At 34.6% G+C, this 19,304-nt stretch overlaps 1 protein-coding gene across 2 annotated transcripts; it reads right to left on the bottom strand.

Moving 5' to 3' along the window:
• Nucleotides 1-2,793: 2,793 nt before the first annotated feature.
• On the bottom strand, nucleotides 2,794-12,111 carry LOC131623718 (transcription elongation factor SPT6 homolog). 2 transcript variants are annotated; one of them, XM_058894740.1, is made up of 18 exons: nucleotides 11,906-12,110; nucleotides 11,698-11,796; nucleotides 11,118-11,244; nucleotides 10,593-10,665; nucleotides 10,353-10,503; nucleotides 9,961-10,096; nucleotides 9,615-9,864; nucleotides 9,175-9,519; nucleotides 8,974-9,093; nucleotides 8,487-8,873; nucleotides 8,297-8,401; nucleotides 7,443-8,222; nucleotides 6,767-6,911; nucleotides 5,512-6,686; nucleotides 4,430-4,639; nucleotides 3,852-4,350; nucleotides 3,289-3,561; nucleotides 2,794-3,219 (listed from the first exon to the last, which is right to left on the bottom strand). In XM_058894740.1, the coding sequence occupies exons 1-18, from the start codon at nucleotides 11,934-11,936 to the stop codon at nucleotides 2,990-2,992; spliced, it is 5,136 nt and encodes a 1,711-aa protein (XP_058750723.1). In that variant the 5' UTR covers nucleotides 11,937-12,110; the 3' UTR covers nucleotides 2,794-2,989. The 2 variants fall into 2 exon arrangements, with proteins under 2 accessions (XP_058750723.1, XP_058750722.1); XM_058894739.1 differs by having other exon boundaries at nucleotides 2,794-3,561; nucleotides 11,906-12,111.
• Nucleotides 12,112-19,304: the final 7,193 nt, after the last annotated feature.

The raw sequence follows: 19,304 nt of genomic DNA on the forward strand, positions 1-19,304 counted from the left end.
TAATTAATCTTATACACAAATTTAAAATATACATGTATTGTTAGTAAAAGAGTGAGATCTAAATGATTATTTTAATTTTTTTAGTTTGGAATTTTGGTGTCATGACACTCAATATTATAGATTAAATATTGTTAAAATTATACATTTATCATAAAGGAATTATTTCTAAATTACTTGTGGTTAGTTTTTAAAGCTTTTACTATTAATTTGGTTTAAAATAAAAAATAAAAATAATGTTTATGGATCTCCGCACAAACCTTGGGGATACGTGGGGACCTGCGGGATGGGGGACAAAATCCCCCCGTAGCGGGGATCCGAAGCGGGGATGGGGAATAGATTCGAGGGCGTGGATTGTGATGGGAATGTATCCACCGCCTGCCTCATTGACATCCCTACAAATGGCAATCTCGCGGGTCTAGACTATGTTACCATATCTATGTAGGTGAGTATTATGACAGTTTGAATATCTATAAGGTATACCTAAGACTCATAGTTGTTGCTCCATCCACTGTCCTCTAGAGAGATGTTGATGGGATATTTTTCAACTACCATTAGTATTTGGTATCATAGGATGTATGTGACGTGCCACCTCCTCGTGCATGGAATACGGTATTCAGATACATCTAATTGTTTTATATAGTGTTTTATTCTTATATGACACATGTTCGAGATGGAGATCCCTCTAGTCCAACTCATCGGGAGATACTAAAAGAGGAACAGGCAAAGGCGGACCCTGTTGAGGATATATTGTCTATATGTCACAGAATTGTTGCACTTGAAAGAGATGTAATAACTAGATAAGGGTTTCAAGAAGGCACTCTTGGGATGGTCACTTTGGATCTGATATTATCAAAACACGATTTGCACTAGATAGAGAAGGAACAAGGACATCAGATATACCTGGTAGTTATATTTTAGTTTGTATTTCAATGTGAACATTTTTAATGACTAGGTTATGGATCATGCATGTTCTATGCAAATGATATTGTGTGAATGACTTATACAAATAACTGATGTGTGAATGACTTGTGAAAAAAAAAAACAATTATCTTTAGAAGTGATGGTTGGTTTATGAATGTCTTGTGATTTATGTTATCCAAAGTTATCATTACTGTAACTTATGCCAACAATATTGTCTCAATGGTACATCCGGAGATTTGAATTTGAATAGGTCAAAGATAGTTTCCAGTGTTATATTCGTAGATTGAAATTCGTATTTATTTTCTATGTTACCGAATGTACCAAAAAATTTGTCAAAAATAGTGTCCCAAGAGTGCATCCGAAGATTGAAATTCAAATTTATCTATGTTATCACATACACAGAAAATGTGTCAACAAGTCACAAAGGTGTCTCCGAAAATTGGAATTTGAATATTTAATATATATATATATATATATATATATATATATATATATATATATATATATATATATATATATATATATATATATATATATATATATATATATATATATATATATATATATATAAATTGTTGTATTTTAGTGCATCAGAACGTAAATTTCCAAACTGTGCAAAAGGATAATTGCAATTTTCATAAGATTTAAGAGAGGTAGATGGAGCGTATTGAACAAACGGGAAGGATTTCGGTGACTTTGAATAATGATAACTTTAATAATTTTGGTTAAATAAAAATTCCATCTCATCAATATAACATATATTTATTACAGGGTTAATTATATTTTTCGTCACTATAAATAAACCAACATTTAATTTTAGTTTTTTTTTTTAAAAAAAATTCAATGAATAGTCTTTCTAAGTTTTTTTCCATGCATTTTTAGTCCCTGCTATTTTTTAAAATTTTAAAAAGGGTTTAATTATCCTTTAATTTTTAAATTTTTTAATAATTTTTTTATACATGTTTAGAATACTGTAAAATATTTATTTATCAAATTTTAGAATTTTATAAAATGACAAAAATTAAATATGAATTTTTTAAATTTTAAAAAATAATGATAAAAGTAATGAAAATGTCGACTCAAAAATTAAATTTGAAATTCATTTTTTTAAAAACTTTTTAAGACGTTCTTAACATGTCTCCAAAAGATTCATTCAAAAATACACATTGGTTTAAGTAGGGACTAAAACTACCTACATAATAATTTTGTAGGAAACAAAACATATCATTTATTTTTATAGGGACCAAAACAAAATTTCACACTTTGTTATACGTAAGTTACAACATAGTAAAGTTGATGAAGCTGCTTCTTGAACAAATCCCTGGGTTTTAATATTAATGGCTTGCAACGGTTTGATCCCAATCTATAATAGATTTTTGTATACTAATAGAAAATGAAGACAAATACTAAGATTGATATTTCGCAAAGCAGAATAGTTTGTTTCCGCGATTGCAGAAGGGCGTGGAAGAATTGTATATTCAAAAGGAAAAGAAGATAACGGAGTGGATCCTTCCACTGTTGATTGTTTATCTGGATTAGAGAATAAAATAATCCAAAAATTCAAAGTTAGAAAACCCTAAAAATTTAGTTTTAAATTTATATATTTATTAAAAAAACATTTTAAAAAGAAAATTATCAGTGTTTTTATAACCCGTCTGCTTTCATTTAACAAAAAATTAGATGATATTAATAATTAATAATAATAGTAATGCGCATGTTTTAGAATGATAACATTGAAAATTTAACAGACAACTAAGCAAGTGAATGACATAAAAGACCTACAGACAGTAATTTTGCCTATTTTTGTAAGGTGGACTATTTCTCTATTTGGTAGTCAAATAGTACATGGTAATTGGTAAGCAAGCACAACTCTAATCAGAAGAAAAACTGCATCTGTATGTCGATCTATATAAATATTACTCAACTAATGATTGCATTCAATGTAGTTATGAACAAACGTGGCGCTTCACAAAAATAAACTACTAAATATTCATTTAGGGTGAATTGCACAACACAGCAAAATTTTACTCCTGGAACCTAATACCAAGTTCTGAGGATTCCCCCTCGGTTAGTTTCCAGACCATCCATTGTCGCCAGCTTTCTTGGATCCAGTTCCCCAGCCGGAATTTCCCTGTTCAGCATCGCTTGTACCAGCACCCCAGCCACTTTTGTCACCACCACTAGCTCCACCTCCCCAGCCACTTTTGTCACCACCACTAGCTCCACCTCCCCAGCCACTTTTGTCATCAGTACTAGCTCCACCTCCCCAGCCACTTTTGTCACCACCACTAGCTCCACCTCCCCAACCATTTTTGTCACCAGCACTGGCTCCACCTCCCCAGCCACTTTTGTCACCACTAGCTCCACCTCCCCAACCACTACTTCCACCCCAACCACCCGGAAATGCTTCTCTTCCAGGGGAGTTTTGAATCTTAGCCCCTGGGAAGTTGCTTAAACTGTCATCCCCGTCTTTCACGGCAGCTCCCCATCTGGTTGCACCGGCACGCCTTTCATTGTTGTTGTGTCCTCTACTACTATTGTTATAAGAACCACGGCCACGCCCTCGTCCACCACCATATGGACGCGGCAATCCACTAGGGTGTTCATCTCGATTCCCATTATTTCTGTAATCAGGTCGTCCTGTAAAAATAAAGAAACAAGATCAGGGTAAAAGTTTTGAATAAAAAGAACTGGAAAATGACAAGTGGAAGCAATTAGTTGAATGATATGTGAACTGCAGACAAAGAGAACAGGTAGACGTAGAACAAACAAAATGCACAGAAGAAACCAATCAACATGTAAATAACAAGAGAGGATTCATGGTAACTAATTATATTTAAAGTCAAAGCAGGCACAATACTAGCAGAAGAAATCCAAACAAAATAATTAAATTCACCTCAAACTAGAGCTGAATTTAAAATCTCGTATACCTGTTCTGGAACCAGGAGTAGAAGATCGATCCCTATCATACGAGTGACCTCCTCTCCAACCACCCTCGCTGTTCGAACCACCCCAGCCACTACCCACAGATGCCCCTGATGAGCCACCAGTAGCAGGGCTTCGCATTGGCACCATTGCAGCTACTGATCTAATGGAAGGTGCTGAATCATTTTGTGGATCATCGATGTGCCTTTGAAAATATGCCACAAGCCGGTCAATATCCTCAAACATCTTTTTGCGGAACCTGAATCCCTTGGGGTAAAGACCAATGTACTCATGGTGTGGATTTGTACTTCTTATGTAAGTCAATACAAATGTGCCAGGATGTTCATGACAGATGCCAAAACTATAAACTATACGCATTGGATTCTCTTCCTTTTCGGTCTTCAAAAGTTCGTCAACTTCTGTTTTCAAACCCGTCCTGAACTTGCGATAATTTAACATTGTTCTTAAATGAGTAACCAAGGGATCAACATATCGGTCCATAACCTAAGCAATAATTAATAGGAAAGAGTAAGTCATAATGTCACAAGAAAGGTGGTCCAGAAAGCCAGGTGGAGTACCTTACCTCATCTAAATCCTCAAAAGTATCCTCTCCAATTTTAAGCGTCTTTCCGATTCGAAGTAAGCTTGTGATGTCCTTCAGTTCCTTCCCGCCTTCAATTATCTCCTTGTGGGCATATACTCCATCATGAATTTTAAGAGTCAAAGTAAGATATGATGGACCCTTATCATTAGGACGAAAAATACTTTCACCAGGATCCTTGTCTGACAAGAACTGCGTAAAGACAGGCGAAGTTAAGCATGCACATAAATCATTATACACAAATTCAATTTGTCTTTTTTTCCTTGTAACTAGTACATGCCACTTAAAAGATAGTGCTTTAGAGATGAAAGAGATGAAATCTCAGTATTGTATAAATGTTTTCACTAAATTTTGTTATTTTTATCATCTTATTTGTTAATATATTAATAGTAGTTCTTACATCAAGAACATACACCAACTTTAGGAACTAGAACTACGAATGATTTATTCGAATCTATGGCATCTAATTACAAAGATTCAACATAAGAAAATTTGTTATTTCGATAAATATTGCAGCTCCCTCTTCGATAAAAACAAAAAGATAAGTTAGAATAATAGAAGCAAGAGGAAATACTCTTTTCACACTTATTGGGTAAAATTGTTCTAGGTTCTTAACCAAATATGTAATAAGTCTGACTAATTGAAAAGAGCATGTCAAAATATGTACTGCTAAAGGAAAACAATTATTAAGAAACCAATAGAGGAGGACCCTTGTTTCCATTTTATGGAAAGATATACCTAGGGAAATAATGGCAAAAACGTATGCATTTTCGCCAAAATTCAGAATAAAATAAAATTTATAGATCCAAACAATATGTTACCAAAATTACCAATATGCCGTGAGTATCCAAAGAATCATACATACAAAGAAAAAAGAATCAATCCAATTAAGCTTAGGAGTTAACTATCAGGCAAAAAAAAACTTTTTGTAGCCATAGACTCAATGCTATTTTGTCCAACAGATTGATATGTATATTCGCAGAATTAAGAAAAAATCACAACTTTGGAAAATATTAAGATTCTAGAAAATGGTCAATACAACATGAAGTTACTAAAAAGCAAACCTCGTATGCTTCATCGGTAGTTATGTTTTGAAATCTAGGATGAACAATCATCCTAGGCTTGAAATTCTTTTTTGAACGCTCCCTTTCTTTCCGAATTTTGTCTTGCTCATTCGGCAAGGAACTCCGGTCTTCGTGATAATAGGGATCAAAGTTGTGGTTGTGATGTAATCGATCACTTCTCATTTCACTTTCTTTACAAACAAGGAAGACTTGATACCTATTTTTTTGGATTGACTTGATTTTACAAGTGAGCATGTCACCTTCATGTAGCCTATCAGATAATTCAATTATATCTCTCAAGTCATCTGCATAGTCTTCTTTCATAAGGATTCCGGTCATTCCAGATTCAAGCCCACATATTGCCCTTTGGGCTTGAACTCGGCGAACTGTAACCTGGACCATTTTACCTTCAGCGAGAGTCTCCTCAGTCTCGCCTGAAATCATATAGAACTCCTCATCCTGACTTGGTTCTTCATATTGCTTACGCCAATCCTGAAAACCTTGAATCAATTCTCTTCTTATATCATATAAAGTTTCAATTTTGTCTTTACGTTCATTGTCTTCAGCATATTGCTCCACGGCCAGATTTTTCAAATAACTAGGCCGATCTCTCACATGTTCTATGGCCATCTCTAAGGCATCATCGTCATCATTTGCATCACCCGTGCCGTCTTCGTCATAGACATCTTTGGCCAACTCTTGAGCAAGAACATATGATTCAGGATGAATTCGTGTATCATCCAGCAAATCAATAAATTGGCTGCTGCTAGCAGCCAATCCACTTCGCCGGACACGCAAGAAACCAACCGCATTGACAAACACCTTTTTACCAAGTTGGTGATCTGTCACAAAATCCTTCCTGGTATAAATTGAGCCGGCTCTAACTAGCGATCTCTGCAAGGATGCAGCCTTCCGCGGACCAAGCCCCGAAATAAACTGTAACGGAGCAAATAACCATTCATGACTTATTGCTAAATTAATGTCTAAGCCCACCTGATTGGTCACATCTATCATAACCTGCTCAACTATCCCAATTTTATCATCCGGGTTTAGAAAACTCTCCCAAGGGGTCAGTTTCCATGACAATATTTCCTTTTTGGGCCCACATAATGTTGCAACCATTGCTAATGGGTTCTGGAGAAATCGACCAAGAGCAACAGCCCGCCTCACTATACCTGTCAAAGCAACAAAAGTAGGATTAGTTATAATAGGATGCATTACATGATGGGTAGCATACATCTAACACAATATTTACCTAGCTGCTGCGAAGGAAGTTGTTCAGAGGAAATTTGGGAATTTTCGTAAAGACGGGGCAGAGATTCATCACCATACACAATGCTGAGCCCGTCCATTTCATGCCCAACATCTCTAGGATTTTCCTCAACCATCTTAAAAATAACCTGATAGAAGAAAGTAGAAACCAACAGATGAGACCAACAATACAACAGTAGCAGAAGTCTTTTTCAACCGGGGGAGGGCGGGAAAAAAAATTAATCATAATTCTGACTGAGGACACAATGACCATGCCATTTTATACGGCTTAACAGTAACCATCACATGTTACCCCATAAAAAATAAACATGTACTGATTGTCCTCATCAAATAAATTTATACCGGCTCTTACTAACACAAAAAATCATTTTAAAATTCAATACAAAAGTATATATTGTCATGTGTGATGTTTCGGATAGTATTTAGGTTTGTTAAGTAAACCAAACTACTTGGTAAAAGATAGATTGGAGGGACCAGAATGGAATGGGGATGAAAGTAATGGAATAGGAATATGACGGACAACTGATCTATATCTTTTCCATGTTCAGTAAGGTGAATGAAATTAAAATGGAAATAAGCATTCATTATATTGTATGTATAGGAATTGTATCACAAAATTTACCAAAATATAAATGTATACTTAGAAACCAAGATATAACCTCATAAATATCTTCTTTCAAACGAGTGCAAGACAAGTTAGCTGCTCCTAAAACAACAACATGTGGTTGGTGATCTGTCATAAACTTCAATACGCGTTCTTGGTCATTCTTCTTCCTTTGTTGGTCATGGACATTCTGTGACCTTAAAGTAAGCGACCCAGTGTATAGCACATCTTGCACTTCTCCCGATGAATCTAACATAACAAAAGTTGTTTGTGGCTTTCCAGGGCCCCAAGAGCAGGCCATAACCCTAGGAGCAGCCTCATCATCCGAGCTAAGATCATTTTCCTTTTGTTGATAAGGCCCCACAGAAACCTTACTCCACAAAGCCTTCCCATACTCAGTAAGTACCCAGTGCTTTGCTTTGCTTGCTAAGACACCTCTTGCTTCTTTTTCCATTGATGGTAAAAGAAATCGAAAAATTGCATCCTGCAGTATCAGCTTCCTCTGTTCATTCCACAGTTGAGCAGACCTGCTGACACTATCACTGATGTAATACTCATTGAATTGGTCTATTAACTTATTAAGATGTTCTTCAGGAAGCTTAATAGTAACTTGAATGAGTTTGTCTTCTTCTGCCTTCTGTATAAGGAGCCATTGGGCATCCTCAAATTTATTCAAAGGCTTCTCTCGCAGCCATTTCACCCCAGAAAACTGATGGAACGAATCTATCGTTGTATTTCCATCGGGAGTTGGGGAGGTTGACACCACGGCGTGGTCAATAAAGTGGTTACGAACATATTTCTTTATGTTGGGCTCACAACTTATCTCAACAGCTGCCTGGAACAAAAATAACCAAATGATCAAACAAAGGACACATTTTAATGATTATGAATAAAGTTACAGATGCATACCATGTGCCTAGCACATTTAAGAACTTCTTCGGGGGTATCGTACATGGCACATGTGAAGTTAGAAGCCACCTCTTCTGGAGTTTCCTTTGGATCTACAAACTCATGCTGTAGAAGAGAGTAGACAAAACAAAACCTTTAGGTTATGTTTATGGTCTAAACAAAAAGTGGTTCTAAATTCAAGCATACTTACCAGCTGAACTACAGATAGACATAATCCAATTTGCTCAGAGCTAGACCCAAACCTGCTTGCAACTTCCCACAGACCTGCCTTACTGAAAGTGCTATACATTGATTTCCGCTTTGGCCTTTTGTACTGCCCTTCATCAACACCAGCTTCACCTGGTGGGAAATGCAAGTTGAACTTCGAGTCAACATCATCAACCTCCCTCTCTGATTCTGCCTCCTTCAGTGATCTCATAACTGATTCAAACAATTGCCTATTCAAGTTTAGTCTTGTTTCATCGTATACACGACGAGACTCTTCTTCAGACCGTTTGTTGTAGTATAATTGAAGGGCATTCTTCCGCTTCTGAAGAAGCAGCCACTTCCTGTCCAGGTCCTGTAGAGCCCAAAGTGTCTAAAATTGCACAAAATCAATTTGAAGAGTTATTATCACGTTATCAGTATCAAACAATATATTAACAAAATAGAAGACACAAAAATAAATCATAACAGACCTTGTGCCATTTTAGAGTAGGTGTTTTGTTATTCTTATCCCAATTATCATTTCCAGCTTCAGGTAGGTCTTTCAATAAGCTCAAACACTCCTCCTTCCGATACATGGCAATAAAAGGAATCTAAAAGACAAAATTCCAAATTAGGAAAACAAGGTTGATGTAAACTACATATGCAAATCTCAAGGTGCAGGTAATACTCACATCTAACTTTTGGACATGATGCAGTTTCAAAAATCTGACAATATCATTCATGTCAATTGGTAGATCCTCATACTTCCGATCCTTAAATCTGACAGTATCATCCTTGTCAGTTGGTAGATCCTCATCCATCCCATTATTAGGTCTGACAATATCATCCTTGTCAATTGGTAGATCCTCATCCTTCCCATTATTTTTGGAGTCTGAATCTAACTTTGAATTTGACTTTGAAACTAACTTTGGAATCCAAGGGACTGCCCCACTTATAACTTGAGTAGCTATCCACTGACTCTCTTCATCTATACTATTTTCATCCAGTGAAGGAGCACCGGTACTCTCCTCTAATATCTACAAGGGAAAGAAAAAAAAAACTCATCTTACAAGAATGTACCGAAATTAACTAGGGAGTTTTTTAATCTTATTCCATAGAAAACTTAGAAGACCTGCATTCTCTCTGGAATATCGGACTCCCTTATTCGGTCATCATTCTCTGTCATATATTTCTCAGAGAGAACAATAGGCTCAAATTCATCTTCAAGTCTAGTCTCTTTGTAATCATCGGATCCTCGACTACGACTGCGAGCTAAAAGCAACTCATCGACATCACCGAATAATTCTTGAGCTTCTTGTAAAGCTGAGGACGAGACTCCCGGTGCCTGCCTAGTCCTTCTTACACCCTTTGGCTTCTTAGTCCTATAAAGAATTGCAGTAACAGAACATTAAATCAAATATTAATATTCTTATTGATATAAAATAAAAGCATAAAATAAAAGCATGCATTAAAAATACCTCACAGGGGCTCCGTTCTCATCAACTTCTTCTTCATCTACAATGAAGTCGGCCATTTCATCTTCTTCCCCGATGTCAGCATCCTCCTCCTCTTCTCCTTGCTCCTCCTCTTCGGCAATGTCTTCAAGATGAGTTCCTGACAGCATGTCCAAAAATGCATTTCAAAATATAATACTAATTTAGTTCAGGTAATTTTACACTAAAAAATTATGCTACACAATTCAAATCTCATCCCTTATATTGTCGTTTTCTGGTGAACAATTCCAATACCATAACTTATTCTTCCAGAGAGATACATATAAATATATCGCATTCATCTCAGAAGTAATTCTCACCGACTATCAAATGATGTCAATAGAAACCCAAAGACAATAACCACAACTAGGACGTACCTTCATCATCGCCAAATAAACTGCGTTTAAGTTTCTCCTCAGCAGTTCGCCCAACCTTACCACTTCCATAAAACTCTTCTTCGTCAGATTGTCCAGATTGCCCCTCCTCATCCCTCTGGCCCTTTTTTAATCTTTTGAACTTTTTGCTTTCCTGATAAATTTAAGAATATTATTATTAAGCAAAGTTTAGAAACCTAATAGGCCAACATTAATTAAAAATGAAAATATGAGTTGAAAAACCTTCCGACGATGAATATTGATATTGTTGTCCTCCAACAGTTCATAATCATCTTCATCAAGGACATACTCCTCCCTAAAATAGCAAGAATAAATTCAAAAGAAAATTAAATTGATAACGGTAGCATCGTGTGTGAGTTACAATTTTAAATTAAAGATAGATATGAAAACACACCCAATTTTCTTCAATCACATGCCCATCTGTCCTCAGAGGGACAGGGAGAATAAGAACAAGGGCATACCCTAGACCATGTGAATTTCTATCAACATGCATGACATGGATTTATAAATAGTAGGACAAAGATTTAGATAAGATAAAAAACACCACAAAGTTTTAGAAGAAAAAAAGTTGTTAGCTACATGATGCAAGAGAGATTACCATATATGTATTCCAAAAACAACTGATCTAGTTTAACTAAAAAGCTATCTACATATCATCAAACATTGTTCTTTGTTGTCTGAAAATATGTTTATTAACATCAAACATAAGCAAATGCGGAAAGAACACAAAAAGGATAGAGAACCAACTTTTTCTTCCTCTTTTTCTTCTTCTGACGCTCTTCGTCACTGTCTGCTCTTTCTTCTTCATCCTGCTCCTCTTCTTCCTCAATTTCATCAACTATAAATCCATCCTTTTCATATTCATCTTGCCCTTCTGAAGTAAGGGAAAAGAAAAAAATATAAGCACAACAAGATAGCACCCCATGTAGAGATAATTCCATCACCAATTGAACTAAAACATAACTCGAAAATAAGCATCACAATTTCCATATGAAACTACCAAATAGAAACATGCAGATTATCGACCTCGACCTTAGTTCATATTTACACAGCTCAGACACAACTCAGAAATACTATTCCAAAATTGTTTTCGTTTCTAAACTTACATCATCAATCTAGCAAAAACAACTTTCCAGCACTACATAAGCCGAGTTTCATACCATTATCAAACAATGCCACTTGAGAAACCCTAATTTCCCTAATTTGAAAGTCCCAGTATACTAAAAAAAATACCCAAAAACACCGCAGCCACTGAGAACAACAAAAAGTAAGAAAAAAAATCGTAAACAGCAATAACACATAAATTCGGAACAATCAAAGTTCATACCCTCTTCTTCTTCATCCTCATCATCCTCGTCCATATCTCGACCTCCCTCTTCCATTTCTTCACCATCAACGGGCTCTCTCTCGTCCATCTCAACCTCATCTGCACCCATAGAACAACCGAAAAAGTTAGGGTTCCGATTAGAACCAAGAAGCACTTAGAAGAGGAAAACATTAAGCTACGAATGAAATAGAGGATTTCTAGGGTTCACCTTCGTCGTCAGATATCACGCCTTTGGCCATAATTGGAGAGTGAGTGCTGCAAAAGTGGGTGAAGGAATGCAGAATCGAACAAGTTTTGAAGCAGAGAATGAGAAATCGAAGTTCTGGAGTAAGGAACGGGAATCGGAAAAAGAAAAACGATACACGAAAGAGTTTCCGAATTAACAAGTGAAAATTTTGATCTATGAATACGGTGTTCTGTGTTTTTATTTGGTAGTAATTTATATAAATTTAATGTTTTTTTTTTCTTTTTTACTGTGCTATATATCCTACAAGGCCCAATAAAATTATATCACGTGGCCCAATAAGTTACATCAGGGTAAAAGTAACTTTTTTTTCAATGTAAAAATTAATTTCTAACAAATAAAATTACATAACTTAAAACAAAAACTAAACAATATAATTAGAAATTCAATAATTGTTTCTAGGCATAAAAAAATGTTGTAGAACAAGATTCGGACCGGCCGGTTAAATAAGAATCGGGAGGGTATCTAATATGAGTTGACAATGAATCTATCGTATAAATAAATTGAAAAGAATCAAAACAAATCAATAAAAATTAAAGAAAATTTAATAAAAATACTTAATATGAGATTTTTAAACAAATTAAATAAAAAATATATTTTATTTAAAAAATAAAATTTCTAAAATAGTAAAAAAAATATAAATCGCATCAATCATAATTGTATATGTGTAACTCAAGACCATACTCAAGCCAATGTAACTCAACATAATGTCCCTCAACCTGACCCTACTCAAGACAATATCCCTCAACCTGAAGATGATGATGACTTCCGTGATGATAGTGACTACTGTGAGGATAGTGAAGGCTATGAGGATGTGAATTGGACCTCAGTTCTTCCCCTAGAGACCTTAGGTGAGGAAGAAACAACTGAAATAAACTTGCCACAACAGGATGAGCATGAAGAGTATGAGGATCACTTATACACACCCCATGGTAGTGAGGATGGAGGAGAAGTAGAAAGGAATCCAATTTTCAAAATTGGTGGGGGATGTGCATTCAAGATAGGAATGATGTTTACAGACAAGGTTACAATTAGAGATGCAGTGAAAGAGTATGGAATGGAAAATCAAAATAATGTGTATATCAAGAAAAATGATTCTAAAAGGATTATAGTTAAGTGTATGGAAGGCTGCAAGTTTCACTTAAGGTTGAGCATGAGGAATGGGCAGAATTATTGGCAGATTGTTAGTTAAATGAGTGACCATACTTGTTTTAGAACTGCAGACAACAAGAATGCTAAGACTCAGTGGCTTGCAATTAGGTTTACACAATTGCTAAGGCACAATCCATACATGAAGCCAGATGGTCTAGTTGCTGAAACACTTCAAAGATGGGGGTTCAAAGATAACTACAGATCAAGCATATAGGGCTAAAAGAAAGGCTTTGGACATGATTCAAGGTGCTGGTATAGATCAATTCAGACACTTGAGAAGCTATGGAGAGGAGTTGTTGAAGTCTAATCCCAAGAGTACTGTGGTTATTAAATGTGCAGAAAACAATGGTAATCCAGCATTTGAGAGAATCTACATTTGTTTGGATGCTTGCAAGTCAGGATTTGCCACATACTATAAACCTATCATTGGACTGGATGCATGTTTTCTTAAGGGTGATTATGGTGGCCAGCTGATGTCAGCTGTAGGCAGAGATGCAAACAACCAAATATATCCAATAGCTTATGTTGTTGTTGAGGCTGAAACCAAAGACTCATGGCAGTGGTTCTTGCATCTACTACTAGAAGATTTAAGAGCATTCAATGATAGGTGTTATGGATTTATTTCTGACCAATAGAAGGTAATACTAAACTATAAATATAATTCTTTTAATATTCACTTATATATTAATATTCCACTGTTACGTGTAATTGTTGTAGGGTTTGGTTCCTGCTATCCAAGAATTAGGTGACAATGTGGAGCAAAGAATGTGTGTCAAACACCTTTATGGTAATTGGAAGAAGAAACATTCTGGTTTGATGCTTAAACAGGCCACGTGGGCAACATCTAGAGCTACTTGTGTTCCTATGTTTGATAGAGCAATGGAGAAGTTGAAGCTTCTAAAGCCAGATGCATGGAAGGGCATGGCTGACATTCCTGCTAAATATTGGTCAAGATCTCATTTCAAGACATTTTCAAAGTGTGATATTCAGGTTAATAACATGTGTGAGGCATTTAACAGGGCAATTTTAGAGCATCGAGACAAGCCAATCATAACACTTTTGGAAGGAATCAAACATTATATCACAAAGAGGATAACTAAACAGAAGACACTATTGCAGGACTATGAGGGTGTTATATGTCCTAGAATCCAATTGCTCATAGAGAAGAACAAACAGGAGGCATAAAACTGGACCCCCTCTTGGCATGGTGATGATGACTTACCCATCTTTGGAGTTACCAATGGAGTTGAGACTTATTGTGTCAATCTGAAAAATGAATCATGTAGCTGCAGAAAATGGGAGTTGTCTGGAATCCTATGCAGTCATGTTATCTCTTGCATTTGGAGCATGAGGAAAAAACCTGAAGGATATGTGTCTCCATATTATAGGTATTTCTTGAATTCTACTACATTAAGTTATGCCTCTCACTAGTTTTCTTTATGTTATATTTATGACACAAATTTTGTTTTGCAACAAGCTTACTTTTGGAAAGTGCTATGCTAACATTGTGTTTCCAAATAATGGACCACAACTTTGGACCAATGTTGACCATGTGCCAATGTCTCCTCCTGTCATGAGAAGGGCAATTAGACGCCCTAAGAAGATGAGGAACAAAACATCTGATGAGCCAAAGAATCCCTTTGTTCTTCCTAAGAAGTTTGGAACTGTCACTTGCAACAAATGTGGACATGCTGGATACAACAAGAGGAGCTGTAAGTGAAAGAGGGCAGCTGGTAGGCAAATACCTAAAGGGGGCAACAAGGCAAAGAAAGCTAAGACAACCAAAAAGACAAAGAAGAGTAAGGGAAAAGAAAAACCAGTTGAGATTGGTCAAGGATCTCAGGCACCTCAACCAACTCAGGATTAGGAGACAATGATGCCTTTCTTTTTGAATGTAACAATGTTGCATTAGTAATCAGTTTGTAGTGATTGTAAACACAATATGGTATTTTGGGTATTTTGTAGTGATTAGTAATCAGTTTGGATCTCCATATGAAAACAATATTTTGTAATATTATGTTTTGAAATTGCTGCTACTGAACCACTTATGTAATGGTCATCATTTGGATAATTTCATATATGCAATGTAATTTTATAACGTACTGCTATAATGATGACTTGTTGGTTACACTTTGATGACACTTAGGTTAGATTTGTTGACAGATTAAATGTTATTTCAATTTGAAAATAGTTGATGTCAAATTTGTTAACATTATAGTTGTTATCAGTTTGGTTAAATTTGGTAACATGTTGACCAACAGTTTGTTTACAATCTAAAATATACTCAAGAAGTTCATTTAATAATAAATAACTTCATTAATTGATAAACCATACAATTACAACAATTCACTGTTAACATAAATTGAACCTAAACATCCTTAAACTTATACATTAATTGAACCTAAACAAAGACAACAATTAGACCTAAACAACAATTGTACTAACAAATTCATTTCATAATTATTGTTGCAACTAATGATACCAACACAACAATGGCCATGACCCCAATTAAAATTCAACTGTTTCTTTATCAGTTTCATCTTCATCATCAATTCTTCTTATTTTGCGATTGAATCCTTAACCCTCTGCTTTTCTTCATTCAACTCTTGCATTAAGCTCGAAATTACTTCTTTTTCCCTAGGGTTCATTTCCTCATCAAGCCAAACAAAGTTACTGCACTTCTTGAAACCTTGAACCTTATACATCCCACAACCGAAAAAGCGACGTCCTAGGTTCGTATCGGTCCAGGCCGTCATCAATGGAGCATCGAGACCGCAGTGACATTCCTGTCTCATTTTGTGACTTCTGTAGCTATCAATTGACACAGACTTTTGAGACATTATCAAGGTTGATGAATTAGGGATGAAAGAAACAAGGTTTGGGAAAATGAGATTGGCTGGGTGAAAGGAGAAGACGAAGCCTGGAGGAAAGTGATTTTGACGGAGAACACTGAGATGAAGGAGAAAACGAGATTGGATGTGTAGCAATGGAGAAGATGAAGGAGAACACTGAGAGAAGAGGCTTAGGGATTTTGACGAACAAGAGAGACTGAGAAAGGGATTAGGGCAAAATTAGATTCTTATATGTCCAATTAAATGAATTAAAAATAAATTTTCCAAATTAAGATTATTTTATAAATAATCTAAAAATATTTTAAATACAACATATTTCCATGTCATTCATCATTAAATCATTATCCATGTGGCAAGTTTATTTCCATGCCATGTCATTAAAAATACTGCCAAATGGAGGGGGCTTCAAAAATCCCAACAGAGTAAAACTTTGAGAGCATGAATCCTGGGTTTTAAACTGGGGGAACTTTTAGTTTAAGAAGATAAAACTAGGGGGCCAAAAGTGCAATTAAGCAAAAAAAACTATTAAATTTAGAACTTTAGAAGATTAAATTAAATAAATACTAATAATTCAATTGAAAGATTCCGTACCTTATTTGACTGATCTTGTAATAATTTTCGAAACAAAATTTCATTCAGGTGATGATGATCAGATTGGGTTCTTGAAATAATTTATTAAGCATAATTGGCCAATTGAAATACATAACATCGTAATTTAATAAAACACTGTATAAAAACAATTAAATTTATAATTTTAAAAGATTGAATTAAATAAAAACTAATGAATTAATTGAAAGGTTCCATGCCTTACGTGGTTGATCTTGCAATAATTTTAGAAATTAAATTTCATTCTGCGGAGTGCGGATTGTCAGATTGGATTCTTAAAATAATTTATTAAATATAATTCCAGTATCTTAATAGATCAACTTGAATACATAACATCATATTTATAAATAAATTATATAAATATTTATTAATTAAAAAATAAAATAGGTTAACAATTATGTTATAAAAGACAAAAAAAAAATAGTAATATCTATAGTGGCAGAGACCGTGACTATTTGGCAGAATATATATATATATATATATATATATATATATATATATATATATATATATATATATATATATATATATATATATATATATATATATATATATATATATATATATATAGATAGATAAAGATAAGTAAATGATTATAAATGTAAGGAAAGTTTTTCTCCTTTGTTCTCCGTACATTCGTTTCATATCTTTTCTTTTTATTTGATATTTCTTTTCTTTTATTTTTCTTCTTATTTGTTTCTTCTTCTTGTTGACTCACAATCCCCAACTTAAAGACTGATTTCAATTAGTTTTTACACTTCAATCATGCAACAATCTTTATTAATTTATTATTTTAGCAAGCCAATTGAAGTAATTGAGCAAGTTGTACTTCTTCTGTGATCAACATCACCATCAATGTTTGCATTAACGTAGCTTTTGTATTTTAATTTCTTCTTTACTATAGTGAAAACATTTATTTGTAATGCCTCGTAGATACCTCAAAATCCACTTAAATGCTTTCTGTTAGAGCAAGATTGAGAATCTATGTTCAAAATCTGGTTTTGATGATAACAAGCATATATTTTGTTAGTAACAATTTTACAACTAATGTTTTCATTAAGTGTGCAGATATTATGCTATAAGCTTTATACGACAACATCGGAAAGAAAAGCACAGCATCAGAAAGAAACTCAGACAAGCTTCAAAGAATTAAATAGAAATATCAAGATACACGAAGTCAGATGATCAGAAGTTCTGGACATAACGCAAGAATTCAACAATCAGCGACACAAGAACTGAAGTCATTTCAGAAACAAAAGCTTGACACTACAAAGAACAATAAGCTTTATCAGGAGTACAAGCCATATCAATTGCAACTCTACTTTCAGAAGATTAGAAGAACATCGTGAAATGCTCCAACAAAATCACATGCAACACATCACGACACTCAATGTAAAGACAGAATTATGACATCTATTTTGGTCTACTGTTTGGTAAACAAGAAACGCCACCAGTAAGCAACGATCTTGAAAGAAGTAAGTTGAAGAGGACACGCTACCAATGCCAAAGATAAGATTCCCCTCGATAATTGTTATTTTCCTGATTCAGTATACACCAAGCATTAACTACTTGTCAAAATATGATTCAAACGGCTAAGTCTCCAATGGTAACATACCAAAACTATATATAAAGAACAAAATAGTTTGAAAGATGTGTGGGTGCAAGAGTGTATGAGAGCAAGTGTGCAAGCACAAAAAACATAAGAAAAATTTGCTGCACCAATAAGAGGCAACATACACGAAGTGTATGATGAGAAAATAAGTATATTGAATTATACATAATTAGCCTATGAGACACTACAAGAAAAAAGGAGATTTACGACACATGATTTGCGACAGTTCCTACAGAACTGCCCTTATTCTTGGACTGCGATGGTTGTCAGGACAGTTAAGGCAAACTGTCGTAGTTTTTCTAGACATATTGCGACGGTTACCAAAGAACTGCCCTAAAAACGCATTTGCGACAGTTATAAGAACCGTCGTTCCAATTTATACTATTGAGACAGGTTATAAGAACCTTCGTCAATATATATATATATATATATATATATATATATATATATATATATATATATATATATATATATATGAAATAATTTTAAGCATGTGTAATTTTTTTGAAATAGAACAATTAAAAATAATAATTTTATAAGCATGTGAAACTTGAACTCGAGTCACATACATGTGACTGCCAAAACCTTAGCCTTGCCACTAGGCTAATCACAAACATAATCACATAATGAATCATATTTTAAATATTTCACAAAGTTATTAACCTAGCGCTTTGCATTTTCCATATTCTCTTTATTTCAGTTCAGAATACATGCGTCGTTTCTTTTCCCCAAAAATGACAACCCTCATTTCCTAAAAATTTAGTCTCAAACATTGTTCTCTCAAACCCTAGAACATCAAAACTTATAGAAATCACGACTTTAAATTATGCAGAGCATCACAAAGCGTGCTCACTCGTGATTAATCTAAATTTGTTTCTAGTTTTGCTTCTAGTTTAAAGAATATTGGGCATGTTAGGGAAGAACGTGCGGCGATTTATGCTGAAACTAGAGTGGTTTGTTGCATAGCAGGTGTTTGTTTTTACGCTTCAAATAAAATCTATTTTTGTTTCTTGTTCATTATTTGAAATAATTTTTGTAACATAGATGGAAGAGAATGAATTTGTTTACTCTTTTTTGTTGTTGTTGTTCTGTGTATTTTTGTTTCTTCAAGCTTGCTTCAGGAGAAATTTGACAAAGGTTT

Source organism: Vicia villosa, unplaced genomic scaffold (genome assembly GCF_029867415.1).
Source record: "Vicia villosa cultivar HV-30 ecotype Madison, WI unplaced genomic scaffold, Vvil1.0 ctg.000077F_1_1, whole genome shotgun sequence".
NCBI classification, from domain to species: Eukaryota; Viridiplantae; Streptophyta; class Magnoliopsida; order Fabales; family Fabaceae; genus Vicia; species Vicia villosa.

Bases quoted from the DNA above. Each gene is read 5' to 3' on its own strand.
- LOC131623718 (XM_058894739.1), bottom strand. From the start codon at position 11,936: ATGGCCAAAGGCGTGATATCTGACGACGAAG. The intron at 11,245-11,697 runs GTATGAACTTTG...CCCTTACTTCAG, and splicing joins TGAGGATGAAGAAGAAGAGG to AAGGGCAAGATGAATATGAA. The intron at 9,094-9,174 runs GTGAGTATTACC...TTTGTCTTTTAG, and splicing joins ATCATGTCCAAAAGTTAGAT to ATTCCTTTTATTGCCATGTA.